General features: G+C 43.3%; 1 protein-coding gene across 2 annotated transcripts in view; it reads left to right on the top strand.

Moving 5' to 3' along the window:
- The window catches only part of PCYT1B (phosphate cytidylyltransferase 1B, choline), a 96,063-nt gene that overhangs the window by 52,214 nt on the left and 24,457 nt on the right, over positions 1–19,392 (top strand). For both annotated transcript variants that reach the window (XM_075335452.1, XM_075335451.1), the window contains exon 2: positions 18,358–18,457. In XM_075335452.1, the coding sequence (XP_075191567.1) occupies positions 18,358–18,457 (100 nt within the window). The remainder of the gene's footprint in view (positions 1–18,357; positions 18,458–19,392) is intronic.

Genomic DNA, 19,392 nt, shown 5'->3' with positions numbered 1-19,392 from the left:
CATTTTCACCATAAATCCATCCAAAAGCTCTTCTCTTAGCCCAATAAATACAGTATATGAATGGCCAAATAGTTATTGGACCTGAAACAAAAAATGTTGAAAATTCAAATTAAAAGATCAGGTTGGAAATAGATCTAAAGGCCCTGTCACACTCAGAGATAAATCTGCGGCAGATCTGTGGTTGCAGTGAAATTGTGGACAATCAGTGCCAGGTTTGTGGCTGTGTACAAATGCAACAATATGTCCATGATTTCACTGCAACCACAAATCTGCCAAAGATTTATCTCTGTGTGTGACACGGCCTTTATAGCGGCTGGATATAAATCCCCATAATTTTATTCGATGTTAAACTCCTCCTAGCCATTTCCGCAGCTGCCCCTTTACGAAATGAGATTGATGATAATCTTAAATGACCTAAATTATAGTTTATTTAAACATTTTTTAAAAATTGTATTAAACTGAAAAATCGTTACCAGATCACCATTCTGATGGAGGTGAAAAGCCCCATTCTGTCGGGGTCTTATTTGCAGCCAAGCTCTAACATTATTAATCAGGCAGATAACCGAATCTTTCATCCTAAATAATCTAATCTAAGATCCCACTGTATTACATTGAAAGCAGTCAAAACTAAATAAGCTACAACATTTCGCCCATTCTAATCGAATAGCTGGCCTATGTTTCATCATCTGAAGAATTCCTAATATATGATGGGATTAATCCATTACCATAGTCCATAAACTGCTCGGGCACAGGTATTAAAGCAAATTTGTTTTCGGGGCTAGCTGGCGAAGCTCGTTCTGATCCTGCCGTGAAAAAATGTTAGGTAACTCATTACTTATACCCATCTCATACCATGTTTTAAGCAGGTTAAGAATAACTGTCTCAAAATTCTGATGCCCCAACTGCATTTAGATAACATCATATTAATTGAAAACAAATACATTTTTATTGCGTGATAGCAATAAAATTCTATTATTAATCATTTTTTCTCCCCAAATGTTCATTAATACTAAAATTGGAAATATTGAGAGCACAGTAAAACTACCTGTAATCCCATTAACCCTCCATAAATCATGCCATTTTTCAATTAAACAGTCTCCTTAAACAAATACACCGAAACCAACTTGATTATTTCCAAGAAATATCCATAAAACATCGGACAATCTGAATTCCTGTTGCCAAACGGCTCTACCATTAAAATTCTCACAAAAATTGAGCCACATTATTAAGTCCTCTTTTAGATGTTGGTTCAGACAGATATGAGCACCTGGTAGAGTTAGCCCTCTGTTAGCTTCATATAATCTTCTAGAAAAAACTCTTCCCATTGGGAAAATACGCAAACTAAAGTGTTTAAAGCATAGGTTTCTTCCTGCCAATCATAGATAATAACTCAAATTCCAATTTAGCTACTTTATCTTGAGGAAACCTATACTCCATTCTCTCAGGATCAATAGTAATTCCCAAAAATTCCAAGCAATGACAAGGCAAGGTTGTTTTTTCTTCTGCTATTGGAACCCCTAAAAATTCCATTATCTCTCGGAATTTATTGAACAACCGTAAAGAAGCCCTTGACTCTGCTTCATCTAAATAGTGTAACAACTTGCCTTCTTTAAACTCTACCTCAACCACCCAATGTAAAAATGATGCAAATGATTGGAAATAAAACACGAAAGCACCTGTCAAAAAAATGATTGATCTTTGAATTGAAATCCTAGTGAACCGCTAAGGGTGACAGGCAGCAATCTAAATGTGGATTCAATGTCTGATTTAGCCATTAAAGCTCCTTTACCAGACTTGCTTAATAAATCCACTGCCTGATCAAAAGATGAATACTTAATATAAACTTTATCTGAATCAATATCATCGTTTAATGAAAATAATTTGGGAAATTATAAATGGTGAATCAGCCTAAAACTACCAGGTTCTTTTTTTGGGACTAAACCAAGTGGAGAAAACCTAAAATTAATGAATGGAGGGGTGAAAAAAGGCCCAGCTATTCTATCCAACTGACTTTCTATGACTATTTTTTCTGCAATAATGCTTTCAAAATCTGACACAGAAGGTAAATAATCTACCCAAACACATCTTGAACCTACTCGGGTACATAAAAACCATATAAAAAACCTAAATTAGCTCAGCCTTCTGTCTGCTTGGATACCGCTCTAGCCAACCCAACATGTTTTGCAGAATCACCGGTGTCGTTGCTCTTGAAAAGCAAATCTTTGGAGCTGGGATACTGCTGATTATTCTGAATTTGTTTTTTAAAGCATTTGACCATGGCATGAGAGCCCCCGCAAAAGGAGCACTCATGCCGAAATCTGCAATTTGTTGCCCATTTACGTGTAGACATGTTAAAGGCAAAACATAGACCTCTTTTAACATTGGAACTATTCAATGGTAATTTACTAAAGGTGCTCCTCTGAGGGAGCATAACATTTAACCAAATGCCTATGTCTTTCTGACCCTAGTGCATGTTAGAGAGTATAGCTAACTTCTGTTGGAAACCTTCATCATAACTTAGCCATTCCAGACCTCCAAAGTTATGGTAGGCCTCCAATATACTATCCAAATGTTGAAATAACCCTGAGAAATCTGAAGAATTCTTCTCTCGTACAACAGCGGAGAAAATACAAAGGCCTAAAGCCAATTGTGAAACGATTTAGGAATGTTCTTTCTCCTATCGTCCATATCAGATTTCTCAATGCTTTCAATATTCTTTTTATTGAAAGGCAAAAGAAAAAATAAATCAATAAACTCCCCTTTGCAAATTTTTTCCTTAACTGAATGTGACAAATGAAATCCCAGGGGGGATAATTCACATGATAGTGCCTCCTTATACCGGCGACCAGGTAAAGGAAGGGATCCTTGTTTTAAATGAACTGTCCCAGCACTATTTTTCTTCTCAACCGACTCCCCTGCTAACATATTTCCCAAAACTCTCTTCACTGTCAACTCAATATTGCTGGACAGAGGGCTGGCACAGGAAATAGACAACGGCACATTTAACATCTCACCCCTTCCTTTGCTCTGTGATTTGATGCCTTTATCCGGTTTTCTTGTTTCTTCAGCTGGTGCATGTATGTGCCACAGATCTGTTTCCCGGGTTCCACCCAGCACCTCTTCATCTTCAGACAGTGACTCAGACCAAGGAGTCACCATCGCTCTGCTATCAGCTACTTTGTCCACTCTCCTTAGCGATTCCCTGCTCCTGCCAGGCCTCATGGTTTCCTAGGTTGGCGCTGTGCTTTTATGGCAACACCGACTAGATGATGATCCCTTCCTCTTCCTGGTCACATCACTGGTCGCTGAACACGACCTCCGACCTCATAGTGAGTGGTGATTCTTCGGCATAGGCACTTGCTCTCGTTGCTCACGATGATTCCGGGCGGAAGCTGCGTCGCTGGGACCTCCTTCTTCTCTGCATCTCCACCGCTGACGATTCCACTTCCTCTGGTGAGATGCACAGTAATTCATCAACGTCTTCATCTGCCATTCTTCCTTCTTCTGCCAACAGCCTGGGCACCACCAAGCATTGCCAGAGCCAGTCTTCTCCTCTGCTTTCTTCCGCCTTCTTTAGGATATCCTTGAGCAAACTCTCCATCAGCTGTTCTTCCTTGATCTTCTGAAGAATTTGACAGCCAGCTAATGGAGAGCCGTTTCTTATATATACAAACTTCCCGCACTTTTTTGACAGCAGGCAGAAACAAAACCACACAAAAAAAAGATACAAACCAGTATTAACCGGCTGATGTATCACCACAAAAACAAACCTATTAACTCTTTATTGCCTGCACTCGGAAAATTCCAATCTATCAAAATATAAAAATACTTAACCCAATTGTTAAACACTGTAAACCAAAAAAATCAGGTATGCTAAAACTTCCTTTTTTTAGCTACTGTAATACCACAAAAAATGTTGTAACAAGCGATCAAAATGTCTTATTTATTTCAACACAGAAACAATAAAAATGTTGATTCACTCCCCAAAAATTAAGCCACACATGGCTCCATCGACTGAAAAATGAGAATGTTACCGATCTTGCAAAATGGCAACACAACCCCTCATCACAATGACCTCATCACGCTGCTGCACTTTGGGCCAAGGATGATGCATACTGCTCTGCCCCACTGCTGGTAGTCATGTATTTAAATATGTTCTAATCTCAAACATGTGAATACATTTTGGATACAAGATGAAGAGAACTGCAGTGTCCTGGCCGCAAGGGAAGCTTTGGCGTCTGCATTCAAGGTGCAGTTCCGCTCCTCCGTCGGCACTGAACAGCTGCCTGGGAACCAGCCCAGCCTGCCCCTGGTGCAACCGCATGCCATTAGCTATGTGGTGGCGCATAGTCATTCCACATTAATTGGTCAAAGCAACAGAGGGCGGGCCTGCAGCATCTGACATCACTGGTGATATCAGACACGGCCAACTCCCTCTGCTGTGGCTATATTTTTAAATATCTGAAGGCTGCGGCTGTGACTGAGGACCTGATGGCAGCCCTTCCTCCCACACTCCAATGGCATACTAATAGGGAATTTAGATTGTGAACCCCAATTGGGACAGTGATGATCATGTCTGTAAAGCGCTGTGGAATTAATAGCACTATTTAAGTGAGAAAAATAAATATTGATGATCGTACTTGTTTAATGGTCTGAGCGCAACGTAACCTAAATGTTTGAGTGTTGATGGTGCAGTATGTGAGCATTTAGGTCCCCACTTTAATCTGTTGCCCAGGGCCCCACTTTGTCTAAAACCATCCCTGCAAATAGACTTAAGCGGGCTTTACACGCTACGAGATCGCTACAGCGATCTCATTGGGGTCATGGATTTTGTGACGCACATCTGGCCGCTGTAGCGATCTCGTTGTGTGTGACTCCTAGGAGCGATTTTGGATCATTGCAAAAACGTCCAAAATCGCTCCTTGTTGACATGGGGGTCCGCTCCCAATTATCGCTTCTGTTGGTTGGGCGAAGTTGTTCCTCATCCCTGCGGCAGCACACATCGCTACGTGTGACGCCGCAGGAGCGAGGAACCTCTCCTTACCTGCCACACGCCAGCAATGAGGAAGGAAGAAGGTGGGCGGGATGTTTGTTCCGCTCATCTCCGCCCCTCCGCTTTGATTGGCCGGCCGCTTAGTGACGTCGCGGTGACGTCGCTGTGATGCCAAACGTCCCTCCCCCTTGAGGGAGGGATTGTTCGGCAGTAACAGCGACGCCGCCGACCAGGTAAGTGTGTGTGACGCTGCTGTAGCGATAATGTTCGCTGCGGCAGCGATCACCAAATATCGGCATAACGATAGGGGCGGGTGCTATCACGCTCGCCATCGCTAGCTGGCGATGTCGCAGCGTGTAAAGCCACCCTTAGGATGGGTTGATCCAACTGACAGATTCCCTTTAACATTTTACTCAATAAGGTTATTTATAAATATGCTTAAAAGTACAGGGCCTACTATTGAGCCATGTTGGTACTATATTACTTGGAAAATATATAGTTTGATTAACCAAATAATGATAGGGATCTATAACATAAGGTAAAATATGACTACAGTATCCGCAGTATAAATATTATGTTTTTGTAATATTTTGTGGGGAACATGGAGTCGCGTTGGTATATAGGACACACTTCATTTCTCACCCCCTACAGTCCAGCATTTAAAGGGGCGTTCAAGTCTGTAGACTAAATGTACAAAAACCTCAGCAGTTATATCTGTAGTGAGTTTTCTTTCTTTTCTTCTTACTTTCCTCCTGATTGCTAGTATGACCTTCAAAAGACAATAATTCCCTGCTGTGAGCCTGTTCCAGGAACTCCAGTTACTCAGATTTTTTTTCAGAGTTTCTGTTTTCAAGTGATCGATTTTACCATGGCCTCTGATTGAGCTATAGTGTGTCTGCTTCCAAGTTAAATGCCCTGAGTCATGATGTAAAGAACACATGAGCAATTTCTTTAGGTCATCAAAAGAAATAAAACAAATCTTTATATTGTATGAGTCAGAAGTGGAATAGTAGTAAAGATAGAGAAATAGAAATTTAACTGATGGAGGCTATTTTGCTTGCCTGGCTTTAGTAAAGATCATGGACGGTCTGTGAATGTTACAAAGTCAAAGATGATATTCTGAAAAATAAAGAAAAATGTGTACATTGCTTTTTATGTATCTTTTATCTAATTTCTTCTACTATCATGGCATTAAAATTTGTTATGTATTATGTTATTTATTTATAAGAACAAATTGTACTACACATTAGAAATCACTAGTACTTTATGATGAGAAGGTAAAAATCCAGCTCCAAAAATGTAATAAAATTGTTTAATCTTTATTAGAAATTTTACAATCCATCTCCATGATAAATTGACATGCTGACCGCAAATTGTCTTGAGTCGCACAAAACTTATGACCACATAGGCAAAAACTACACATTTAAGGCACTCAAATGCATCCTTTGTCCAAGCTAATATGCCCCTAAATCAAATATCTGTATAAGTGAGTGAAGGGCAAATATGGTGTGTGTGAAGATTCGTATGATCTTCAAATATCCCATACACTGAATGACATACAAATTTAAAATCAAAGGATATTAATGACAAAAGAAGTAAACCAATACAGGGGCATACAAAAGTTTGGACACCAGAGACGTAATGACAGCGGCCGCAGGTATCGCAACTGGGCCTGGAGGTACAAAGGGCCCTTTGACCCCAGCACCTGTTTCAGCTGGCTATTCGTCGGAGGGGGCGCATCTAGCTGAAATGCATTGCAGCACAGAGACCCATCAGGTCCCTGCACTGCAATGTGTTGGCCGCTGTTTAAGAATATGAATATTCAATGCTCCCTACACCCATAATCCCGCCTACTTCTTTGCAGTGAAGCTGATGCTTAGAGGTGGGCGGGATTATGGGCCTGGCAAGCAGTGAATATTCATGTTCTTTAATAGCAGCACACGTGACCGCCCAGCAGCCGGCTTCCTGCAGCTGGCTGGGCAGTCACTTATGCCGCTATGAAAGAATGTGGATATTTATTGCTCCCCACACCCATAATCTTGGGCATATAGAGCAGGGAATATGCCGGAAGGTGACGGCGATATAAGTATATGAACCAAAAAATAGGGTGCAAACAATTCTTGAAAATGTAAAAGGAGGGGGTGCTCCTAATGCAGAGAGGGAACATGTAGCCCAAGAAAAGAAACTGCATATACAAAAAAAGCATGACAATAAATAGTGAAAACATTTGTTAATGAAACACAACACAATTAAAAACATTAAATTGCCTGAAAATCATGGCAATTGATAATCCCTAGAATAGGCCTGCACACTCCAAAATACAGGTAAGAAAGCATGTGGGAAGACCACATGGGATCATATCTTTTTGTATAGAATGTTGTAAAGTAGTGTGGTCCCACCAGATTTTCATTTCTTGAGTCATATGATTTTCAAGGTTCCTCATGCTGTAATATTGAACTGTGAATGTCCCAGGTCTGTAAATCATGAAAAATCTCTTTTTTTTGTGATCTATCTTTTGGGAAATCAGACATATAAGGGCTGGGACACACGGCAAGTAAAACGGTCCGAGTGGAATGTGATAAAAAAATCGCATTCTACCTGCGCCAATGTTACTCTATAGCAGGGGTGGGGAACCTTTTTTCTGTCGGGGGCCATTTGGAAATTTCTACCAACCTTCGGGGGCCGCAAAAAATTATCAGCTTGAAAATTACCCTAATATATTTGGTCAAACAATTAATTAATTCACCCTTACTGTGGTGACTGGAGTTTCTCTCTGGTGCAGCTGTGATGTTCGATGATATTGATCATGTGGCTTCTCACAACTGCTTTTCCAGGTTTGTCTTGGTTTGGAGCACAGCCAACTGATTGGTAAATCATACACATCCCGTAGGACACGCTGGAGGCACATACATCACAGGAGGGGCTGTGGACATATATATATATATATATATATATATATATATATATATATATATATATATATATTTATATATATATATATATATATATATATATAAATATATATATATACATCACAGGAGGGGCTGGGGACATACAGTACAGACCAAAAGTTTGGACACACCTTCACATTCAAAGAGTTTTCTTTATTTTCATGACTCTGAAAATTGTAGATTCACATTGAAGGCATCAAAACTATGAATTAACACATGTGGAATGAAATAGTTAACAAAAAAGTGTGAAACAACTGAAAATATGTCTTATATTCTAGGTTCTTCAAAGTAGCCACCTTTTGCTTTGATTACTGCTTTATACACTCTTGCCATTCTCTTGATGAGCTTCAAGAGGAAGTCACTGGAAATGGTGTTCCAACAGTCTTGAAGGAGTTCCCAGAGATGCTTAGCACTTGTTGGCCCTTTTGCCTTCACTCTGCGGTCCAGCTCACCCCCAAACCATCTCGATTAGGTTCAGGTCTGGTGACTGTGGAGTCCAGGTCATCTGGCGTAGCACCCCATCACTCTCCTTCTTAGTCAAATAGCCCTTACGCAGCCTGGAGGTGTGTTTGGGGTCATTGTCCTGTTGAAAAATAAATGATGGTCCAACTAAACGCAAACCGGATGGAATAGCATGCCGCTGCAAGATACTGTGGTAGCCATGCTGGTTCAGTATGCCTTCAGTTTTGAATAAATCCCCAACAGTGTCACCAGCAAAGCACCCCCACACCATCACACCTCCTCATCCATGCTTCACGGTGAGAACCAGGCATGTAGAGTCCATCCGTTCACCTTTTCTGCGTCGCACAAAGACATGGTGGTTGGATCCAAAGATCTCAAATTTGGACTCATCAGACCAAAGCACAGATTTCCACTGGTCTAATGTCCATTCCTTGTGTTCTTTAGCCCAAACAAGTCTCTTCTACTTGTTACCTGTCCTTAGCAGTGGTTTCCTAGCAGCTATTTTACCATGAAGGCCTGCATGCTTAAAGTCTCTTCTTAACAGTTGTTCTAGAGATGTGACTGCTGCTAGAACTCTGTGGGGCATTGACCTAGTCTCTAATCTGAGCTGCTGTTAACATGCAATTTCTGAGGCTGGTGGCTCGGATACACGTATCCTCTGCAGCAAAGGTGACTCTTGGTCTTCCTTTCCTGGGGTGGTCCTCATGTGAGCCAGTTTCTTTGAGCGTTTGATGGTTTTTGCCACTGCACTTGGGGACATTTTCAAAGTTTTCCCAATTTTTCGGACTGACTGACCTTAATTTCTTAAAGTAATGATGGCCACTCGTTTTCTTTACTTAGCTGCTTTTTTCTTGCCATAATACAAATTCTAACAGTCTATTCAGTAGGACTATCAGCTGTGTATCCACCAGACTTCTGCACAACACAACTGATGGTCCCAACCCCATTTATAAGGCAAGAAATCCCACTTATTAAACCTGACAGGGCACACCTGTGAAGTGAAAACCATTTCCAGTGACTACCTCTTGAAGCTCATCAAGAGAATGCCAAGAGTGTGCAAAGCAGTAATCAAAGCAAAAGGTGGCTACTTTGAAGAACCTAGAATATAAGACATATTTTCAGCTGTTTCACACTGTTTTGTTAGGTATTTCATTCCACATGTGTTAATTCATAGTTTTGATGCCTTCAATGTGAATCTACAAGTCATGAAAATAAAGAAAACTCTTTGAATGAGAAGGTGTCTCCAAACTTTTGGTCTGTACTGTATATACTGCATATATGTACATCACAGGAGGGGCTGGGGACGTGTGTGTATATATATATATATATATATATATATATATATACACATCAAAGGAGGGGCTGCGCACATATATACATCACAGAAGGGGCTGGGGGCATATACATCAAAGGAGGGACTGGGGTTCGGACATCACTGGAGGGGCACGAACAGTACTGCTGGGCAGGGACAGCGCTGGCGGTGGCATGGACAGCACTGGCAGTGGCATGGTCAACACTAGAAGGGCACGAACAGCACTGGGGGACATAAACAGGACTGAGGGAGCACAGACAGCACGGGGGGGGGGTGGCACACAGCATGGGGGGTGGCACACAGCATTGGGCGTGTGACACACAGCACTGGGGGGTGGCACACAGCAGGGGGGGTGACACACAGCACTGGGGGTGGCACACAGTATTGGTGGTTGGCACACAGCACTGGGGCAGTGGCACACAGCAATGGGTGGGAGGCACACAGCACTGAGAGGGAGGCATACACAGCACTGGGAGGCATACAGAGCAATGAAAGGCAGGAGGCTCACAGCAGCAGGAGGCAGGAGGCACTCAGAAGCGGGAGGCAGGAGGCTAACAGCAGCGGGAGGCAGGAAGCTCATAGCAGGGAGGCAGGAGGCTCGTAGCAGCGGGGGGCAGGTACAGCAGGATGCTCACAGCAGGGAGGCAAGAGGCTCACAGCAGGGAGGCAGGAGGCTCACAGCAGGGAGGCAGGAGGCTCACAGCAAGGAGGCTCACAGCAGTGAGGCAGGAGGCTTACAGCAGAGAGGCAGGAGGCTCATAGCAGGGAGTCAGGAGTCATGCACAGCAGGGAGGCAGGAGGCATGCACAGCGAGGAGGCATGCACAGCAGGGAGGCAGGAGGCATGCACAGCAGGGATGCAAAAGGCATGCACAGCAGGGTGGCAGGAGGCATGCACAGCAGGGAGGCAGGAGGCATGCACAGCGAGGAGGCATGCACAGCAGGGAGGCAGGAGGCATGCACAGCAGGGAGGCAGAAGGCATGCACAGCAGGGTGGCAGGAGGCATGCACAGCAGGGAGGCAGGAGGCTCACAGCAGGGAGGCAGGAGGCATGCACAGCAGGGAGGCAGAAGGCATGCACAGCAGGGTGGCAGGAGGCATGCACAGCAGGGAGGCAGGAGGCTCACAGCAGGGAGGCAGGAGGCATGCACAGCAGGGAGGCAGGACGCATGCACATCAGAGAGGCAGGAGGCATGCACAGCAGGAGGCATACACAGCAGGGAGGCAGAACACTCACAGCAAGGAGGCAGAACGCTCACAGCAGGGAGGCAGGATGCTCACAGCAGGGAGGCAGGATGCTCACAGCAGGGAGGCAGGATGCACACAGCAGGGAGGCAGGAGTCACACAGCACGTATAGCTGGGAGGCCAGTAGACGTGCCATTCCTCTTCTTCTGTGGGATGGGAATGCAGCACATATCATGCGCCCCCCTCCCACAAAGTAGGTCCTCAGCATGCTGGCATAGGCCGCACATTGTGATTTAAAGGGCCGGCAGCCGACAATCACAGCTACCGACGCAGTACTGCGGTTTCCAGGAATGTGCCCAGGGGCCACATAAAAAGTCTCTGAGGGCCGCATATGGCCCGCAGGCCGGAGGTTCCCCACCCCTGCTCTATGGGGTCGTTCCCTCTGTGATTATTTTCTCAGCCCTAATCGGACTGAGAAAACAGTCACAGCATGCTGCGGGTGGAATCAAATTCGTTTTCATTTGCACCAATACAAGTCTATGGGACACCGGAGTGCAGTGCGATTATTGCATCAGCTGGCAATGGAGGAGATAGGGAGTTTAATCCCTGCCTCTCCTTCACAGCACCCGCCTTCTCCTCTGTAGCTATCATCCAATCGCAGGATCACAGTGGCATGACACTCGGCTTACACTCGCAGCACAGCGGGAGCCGAGAGTCACATCCGATGCACTCACATCGGATGCCATATGCTCGCTTGGACCCAGCCTAAGTGGTACTTTGCACATTGCGACATTGCTACTGCGATATCGTCGGGGTCAAATCGAAAGTGACGCACATCCGGCGCCGGTAATGACGTTGCAACATGTAAAGCCTACATGCGGCGATAAACGATCGCAAAAGCGTAGTAAATCGGTGATCTGTGTAGCGTCGGTCATTTTCATAATGTCGCACCAATAGGAGATACGATGTTGTTCCTCGTTCCTGTGGGACCACACATCGCTGTGTGTGAAGCCGCAGGAGCGAGGAACATCTCCTTACCTGTCTCCACCGCCAATGTGGGAGGAAGGAGGTGGGCGGGATGTTAACGTCCCGCTCATCTCCGCCCCTCTGCTTCTATTGGCCGCCTGCCGTGTGACATCGCTGTGACGCCACACGACCCGCCCCCTTAGGAAGGAGGCGGGTCGCGGGCCAGAGCGACATCGCACAGCAGATATGTGCGTGTGACGCTGCTGTAGCGATAATGTTCGCTACCGCAGCTATGACAAGATATCGCATGTGCGACGGGGGCGGGTACTATCGCGCTCGGCATCGCAAGCATCGGCTAGCGATGTCGCAGCGTGCAAAGTACCCCTTAGACAAATAATCCAATATATGTAATCTGTGCAATTGCTTGATTGCTTAAGTTTGGCAGTTAATGAAAATATATAAATTCAGCATGAGGATAAATGGAAAAAGTCTACTGCTTTATATCAGCACTTGTATCCTCTGCTAGAGGTCAACAGGATATACCTTAGAAATTTAACATCCTGCATTGTAGAAATCCATGAGCTCCCCTGATTCTGCAATTCTCTTCCATTTTGTGTTACAGCACTCAATTCCAGCGATATTCACATTTGTTTCTCGTGCACAACAAAATATTAAGTATCTGCTTTGCAATCCAACTGGGCATTTCTTCATAGTCTTCTAAGGGAGTGTGCACTTTCACCCCTTCCTTCCAGATGCTGCCAATCACAGCTCAGCAATTGATCTAGCAGTCACTCTCAGACATTGCTGAGCTGTGATTGGGAGTGTGTGGGAGGGAGTGGTGAAAGCACACACCCCCAGAGAAGAATTTGAAGAAAAGCCTAGTTGGACTGCAATCAGAAATTTCACATATTGTACTCCAGAAGAAGCAAATGTGAATATCTCTGCAATGAGGTTACACAGCACAAAACAGAAAAGAGTGGCAGAATTAGGGGAGCTCATGAATTTTTTGCAAGGTATTAAAATAAATTTTTTAAGCAAGTGACAGGTCCTTTTTAAGAGTTAGTACACAGAATCAATCAATGAACATAAAAAGTGGTTTAAAGATCTTTTTACACTGGCAACATGATTTCTTTTTGTTTAGTAGTCATGATGAACATGTTTTTCTTTATTGACTTCTAATGCATCAATCAGGTTTCCATCAGGTATCACTCTTTTTTGCTGGATACAATATTGCAGAGTTCTAAGCTATACTAACCATCAAAAAACATTTGACACCTCATGAAATACAACTAAGCATAACGGCGATTTTAGACAACATTGATTTCAGTCTTTATGCATAATGGACTGTAAATACAAAGCACATGGACCAATGTAAATTAAAAGGTCAGTTCATATAATCATTTTTCGATGAAGACCATGGGGCGAAGTGCACTAGGCTTGATAATCTTGTGGACGAGAGGGTATTAATTTCAGTTTAGCCAACTGACATGTGAAGATAGGTACACGGCCCTGCACATGGGATCAGTCTGGAATTTGTGGACTTGATTGGCTCAAGAATGCTTTTGTTTCTGTGAACTTAAGGCCCAGTCACACACAACGACTTACCAGCGATACCGACAATGATACGACCTGATAAGGATCACTGGTAAGTCGCTGGGAGGTCGCTTGTGAGATGTCATATAGTCAGACCTTACCAACGACGCAGTAACGATCAGCGACCTGTATAACAATCTCGGTGTGCGTTGGGACCCTGTTAGGAGTTCGTTGGTAGGTGTCAAACACAGCGATGTGTCCTTCCCAGTGGGACATCGCCTTTGAAGAAAATGGTCTGGACCATTCGGCAATGAATAGTGATCTCACAGCAGGGGCCTGATCGCTGGTAGGTGTCACACATAACGAAATCGCTGGCGAGATCGTTGCTACATCACAGAAACTGTGACTCAGCAACGATCTCGTTAGCGATCTCGTTCTGTGTGATGGGGCCTTTAGTCAGAAAGCTTATCTATATGTCAGATTGTACAGCTTTGTACATGATGGAAAAAATCAGAGGCCAAGAAAAAAATCAGACCCCATCCTGTGAGATCCGGAAAGCCTAGTAAGTTCATAAAAGGTTTTCCTGATTTACAGGGCAGGGTTCAAGCCTCGTCCTATGCTTGTCTCTAAATATATAGTTCATGTATGGAGTTGTCTTATGGGTATATGCAAACAATGATCATACTAATGTTGTGAGTAGAAAGCTATCCTAGACCCTGAAGAATAATTAAATTAACAATCCTCTATTTCTTCAGTTGGGTTTCCTATATCCATTCTTCTTAGATCTATGATGTTCCCCCCGTTATTTCTTTGTCTGCAGGTGGAAATTTTCATCAAATAAGTTATAGAATATTTAGAAAAAAAACTGAAACAAAACCTAGATATGTAAAACAGAAAAATCTTTCTCAGGTACAGTGTTCCGTGTGGAGACACAAGGGTCAGTGGTAGCTCTAGTTTGCTGGCCTGGCTGTCTTCAGAAAGACTGCACGGACCAGGGCTCATCCCACTGACCACCTGCACTACTTCCCCGTGAGCAGAACACTACTCAGATAACACAATGTAAGGGAACCACACATTGGTAAGACTTTATTGCTTCGCCAATAGGCAAAAACATATTGTACATTCCAAGCAAGAACACAAGATGGTACAAGTGACAGAGTCTCATCCTTCTGCTAGTTTGCCAGGGATTAGAATCTTCGTGACTTCTGGGCTTCAAGGGTCAACTATCACAGCCTGCATCCTCAGGCTGGAACCGTGGATCCAAGGCTGAAGACTTGTATGAACTGAAATATATTTTTTTCTGGTTTTTAAAAAATATTTTTTTAAATTTTTCAACTTTTTTTTCTTATTATTCTGTGTAGCCCCTATCTCTCTCTCTCTCTTTCTCTCTCTCTCTCTACACAGTATATATACACACACACATACATATTTTATTACTCTGATTGCTGGTGTAATGTATTGCAATGTAATAAATCATTACATATTACATATTATATTACATATTAAGTAATATATCAATAAAGTTTTGTCGAGGCCAAATATAAGGTAATATTAAAAACAATGCAGCTTTGTTAAAGAATCACATACCAAAATGAGACAAAAACGTAGATTCAAAAAGAAATAAAAACGCATGAAAAAAAAAATGCAAATAATCTAAATTTACATAATAAGTGCAGAAATTCTGCAACATCTAAAAATGACCAAAAGCTCATCGTAGGAATCTAGCCCATGACATATCAAGCGTTTCAATTTAGATATTTTTCAAATTTTCCCTTAAGCCTGCTTTACACGCTACAATATATCTTACAATGTGTCGGCGGGGTCACGTCGTAAGTGACGCACATCCGGCATCGTAAGGTACATTGTAGTGTGTGACAGGTACGTGCGATTGCGATTGAACGTTAAAACGTTCATCGCATACACGTCGTTGAATCCTGACGAATTGCACGTCGGGTTGTTCAATGTTCCCGAGGCAGCACACATCGTAGTGTGTGACACCCCGGGAACATTGAACAGATCTTACCTGCGTCCCGCGGCTCCAGCCGGCAATGTGGAAGGAAAGAGGTGGGCGGGATGTTTACGCCCTGTTCATCTCCGCCCCTCCGCTTCTATTGGCCAGCTGCCGGGTGACGTCAATGTGACGCCAAACGTCCCTCCCACTCCAGGAAGTGGACGTTCGCCGCCCACATCGAGGTCGTATGGACGGGTAAGTATGTGTGACGGGGGTTAATCGTTTGTGCGGCACGTTCAACAAATTGAACGTGCCACACATACGATGGGGGCGTTGCAAATCACCTATGATATCGTATGCGAAATTGCAATGTGTAAAGCAGACTTAAGGAATCCAAGAACGTTAATACCATCAACTGCGATAACCTGGAGTGTGGATGAGATAGCAGGATGCGCCAAACAACTTGTATATAGTCTCTAAATCATATATTGAGAATATTCAGTATTTTATTGAAGGTACATCGGCTGCATTCTCCCCACATTCAGGTATTCCATTTATCAGATCCTTTTTAGCTGATGAATAAAATTGAACCTATAGAGTTTCATTTATTTGCGATTGATTCCCACTAAAAAGTTTGCTAAGTGGTATATGTTTCTGCATACAGTTGACTACACTTCTGCACTAGGAGCTTTGAGATTAATTGTTATAATGCATTTTTTTATGCACTTAAATTTTTTATGGCATTAAAGTAATCAATCATGAAGAATGATAACATGTAAAAGCAAAATCATTATTCTAAGTAGCAAGAAGTGTATTCTGTACTAAATCAATATCATCTAGCTCGCCAGGAATATTTTCTTAGGACAATTGCTAGAAGACCTTAAAAAGGATGGCCTGGTTTCACAGTAAGGGTATGCTTACACGAGCGTATGAATCGAACGAGTGAAATGCGAAAAAATCTCTCATTCCACTCTGACCAATGTTTTTCAATGAGGGAGAGCAGATGGTCAGCTTTTTTCTCATTCAAATTCTGGATGAGAGAAAAGTTGCAGCATGCTGCGATTGTCAGCGAGAGCAGTGTCACTCGCACCCATACAAGTCTATGGGTGAGAGTGAAACATCGGACTGCACTCAGATGATATCCGAGTGCAGTGCGATAATTGCATCAGCTGACAATGAAGGAGATGGAGAGATTAATCCATCCCTCTCCTCCGCAGCTGCAGGACCGTGTCGTGACACTCGCGCACAGCAGGAGATGAGGGACATTAGCATATCCCATCCGATGGACTCGCATTGGATGCCATAGCATTGTGTGAATCCAGCCTAATACCACATTCACACATTAAATATTTGGTGTTTTTTACCTCAGCATTTGACCGCATGCACACGTTGAGTATTTGGTGTGTTTTTTACCTCAGTATTTGGCCACATGCACATGTTGAGTATTTGGTGAGTGTTTTTACCTCCGTATTTGTAAGCCAAATCCAAGAGTGGAACAATCAGAGGAGCAGTATGGCTGGACTCAGACAAGCGTATGGCATCGGATGTGATATGCTAATGACTCTCGGCTCAGGCTCTGCTGCAAGAGTAAGCCGAGTATCATGCAACTGTGACCTGATCCTGCAATCAGGTCACAGCTGGGAAGCTGAGGGCGAGTGCTGCGGAGGAGAGGGAGGGGTTAATCCCCCCATCTCCTCCATTGTCAGCCTGTGCGTATATCGCACTGCACTGGGATAACATCCGAGTGCAGTCCGATGTATCTCTCGCACCCATTCACTTGAATGGGTGCAAGGGATACGGCTGTAGCAGAAAATCGCAGCATGCTGCTGCTTTTCCCGCATCCAGAATCTGGATGCGAGAAAAGCTGACTACCTGCTCTCCCTCATTGACTAACATAGGTCCGAGTGCAATGCGATATTTTCTCGCATTGCACTCGTTCGATTTTCATGCTCGTGTGAGCGTACCCTAATAGAAACACGAGCACCACTTCTGAATTTTGTACCCACTCCTAGTTTTGGCTTACAAATTCTGAAGTAAAAGCTCTGACCAATGAGTTGCCCAATGATTAGCTGCACCAGTCACATGTTGTAGACCAGATGCCAATGTGAAATTGGACAACTCCTTTAACTCCTTCTCCTTGACCGGACGACTTTCTGTTTTTGTGCGTTCAAATTTTCTTCCTCTTCACTGTGAGAGGGGAACTTCAATTGCAGATGTGTTTGTAATGAGACAAAGTTCAGCTTTGCTGTATTGTGATAGTTAAAATCACATACAGCTCAGTAGTGAGATCAGATTAGGATCTATAGGCAAAACAAATTTCCATGAGAATCTACCTCCAGAGCTTATTTTAACACTAGAAGTCCCAGGAATTTCGAGCTCCATAGGGTTTCAATGGTAGAAATGTTAAATGACCCCTCTCTGGGACTTCTAGTGTTAAATGAAAGAGGGTGTTACCAGTATGAGATACTGTATGTCAGTCATTAAGAGTAAAATATCAGTCATTACATATCTCACATTGTTAATACATTTAAAATGAGCTCTGGAGCTGATTCTCAGGAAGATCTGTGTCTGGCCCAGAGATCTTAACATCTAATTTACATATCAAGAATAATTTGGATTTCTTTGGAATAAGACATCGGTACACAAACATAAAGGTATCAGTTTATTCAACCTTCTATCACCTGCATGTCCATATAGACAGCTTATGAGAGTTGATCCGATTCCTACTGACAGATTCCCTGTTGGAGATTTTGTTCTGCACTTCATCAATGAGAAAGAAATCCAAGCTTCCAATTTCAGATCTAACAATATATATGTTTTTCAATCAAAAGAAATAATGCAATCAGGTTATTGTAATTCAAAGGCTTTCAGAAGCATATTCTGATCTTACGAAACCCAGCAGGAGCAGGAGAGTAGAAAACGTGCCTGTGAATAGTGACGTCGTTAGCATATTTATAGCAATCTGCACAAGCAATAATGGCTTCTTTTCTGTGTTATTCCATAGACTCTTGCCACACCTGCTCCATTTGCTGTTGATACAAGCTGCCAATGCAAAGCTCCACATGAGAAATTAACCATTGCTCAGGCTCATTTAGGAACACCGGGTGAGTTACAATGTATTATGCTTTTAAAACAAGGTCTTACTAGAACAGATATTCAATGGGTCCTCAGACTCCTCATATTTCAGACCCAATGTGGTGTAAAAGTAAAAAGTAGTAGAAAATCTGAATTCTTCAAAAGCAGATTATCACTCTTTATATTTTTTTTGATCTGTGGCCATTAAAGGGAACATGTCATCAAGTGTCACGCTTTTAAACATGGCACACACGTGCACACCAACAGATGTCTGACACACAACAAAAACTCTCCACAACAACACCACAAACAATGGGGACACCAGGAATACAATAACCTAGTGGTAGTTTGAGGGTAGATGGGACACCTCTTGTCCGTACCTGCCACAGTACCCTGCACTCCTAGCCAGACTCTATACAGGTTCCTCACCTGCCGTTGGGCAGGAACCTGAAGCCCTGAAAAGTCCCTACTATAGTCCTGGCTAGTGAGTGGGAATGTAAGGTTCACTAGACCCTGCCCTAATATAACACAAGGGTAGGTGAGACAAACAGAGGAAAAACAACCAAAATGGAGAAGATACGACTTCAGGACAAATCCACAGCAGCTCTTTCCACCAAGGTAGCCAGAATACAAATGGTTTTGTATAATCAGCAAACATTGCTGGGAACCTTGCTAATTAAACACAAAGGGGCATGGCTACAGAGTAGCTGCAACTGACCTGCACTGCTACGAAGCTGCTAGCAGCAAAACTGACATTAACTCATTAACTGTTAGAGCACCAAGAGAAACGAAACAACATTTAAATGTAGAGTTGCAGATGGAGATGAGAGGCTCTAGTCTTAAAGCTGTCCCTGATCTCTAAAAAAACAGCAAAACGATGGTGATACCAGGTTTATCCCTTATGAGCTGCGCCCACCACCAGTGAGCTCCTATATACAGCATTCCAGAATGCTGTATAGCACAC

This window comes from Anomaloglossus baeobatrachus, chromosome 2 (assembly GCF_048569485.1).
Source record: "Anomaloglossus baeobatrachus isolate aAnoBae1 chromosome 2, aAnoBae1.hap1, whole genome shotgun sequence".
Classification (NCBI taxonomy): Eukaryota; Metazoa; Chordata; class Amphibia; order Anura; family Aromobatidae; genus Anomaloglossus; species Anomaloglossus baeobatrachus.
This window is presented reverse-complemented; position numbering and strand designations above follow the sequence as displayed.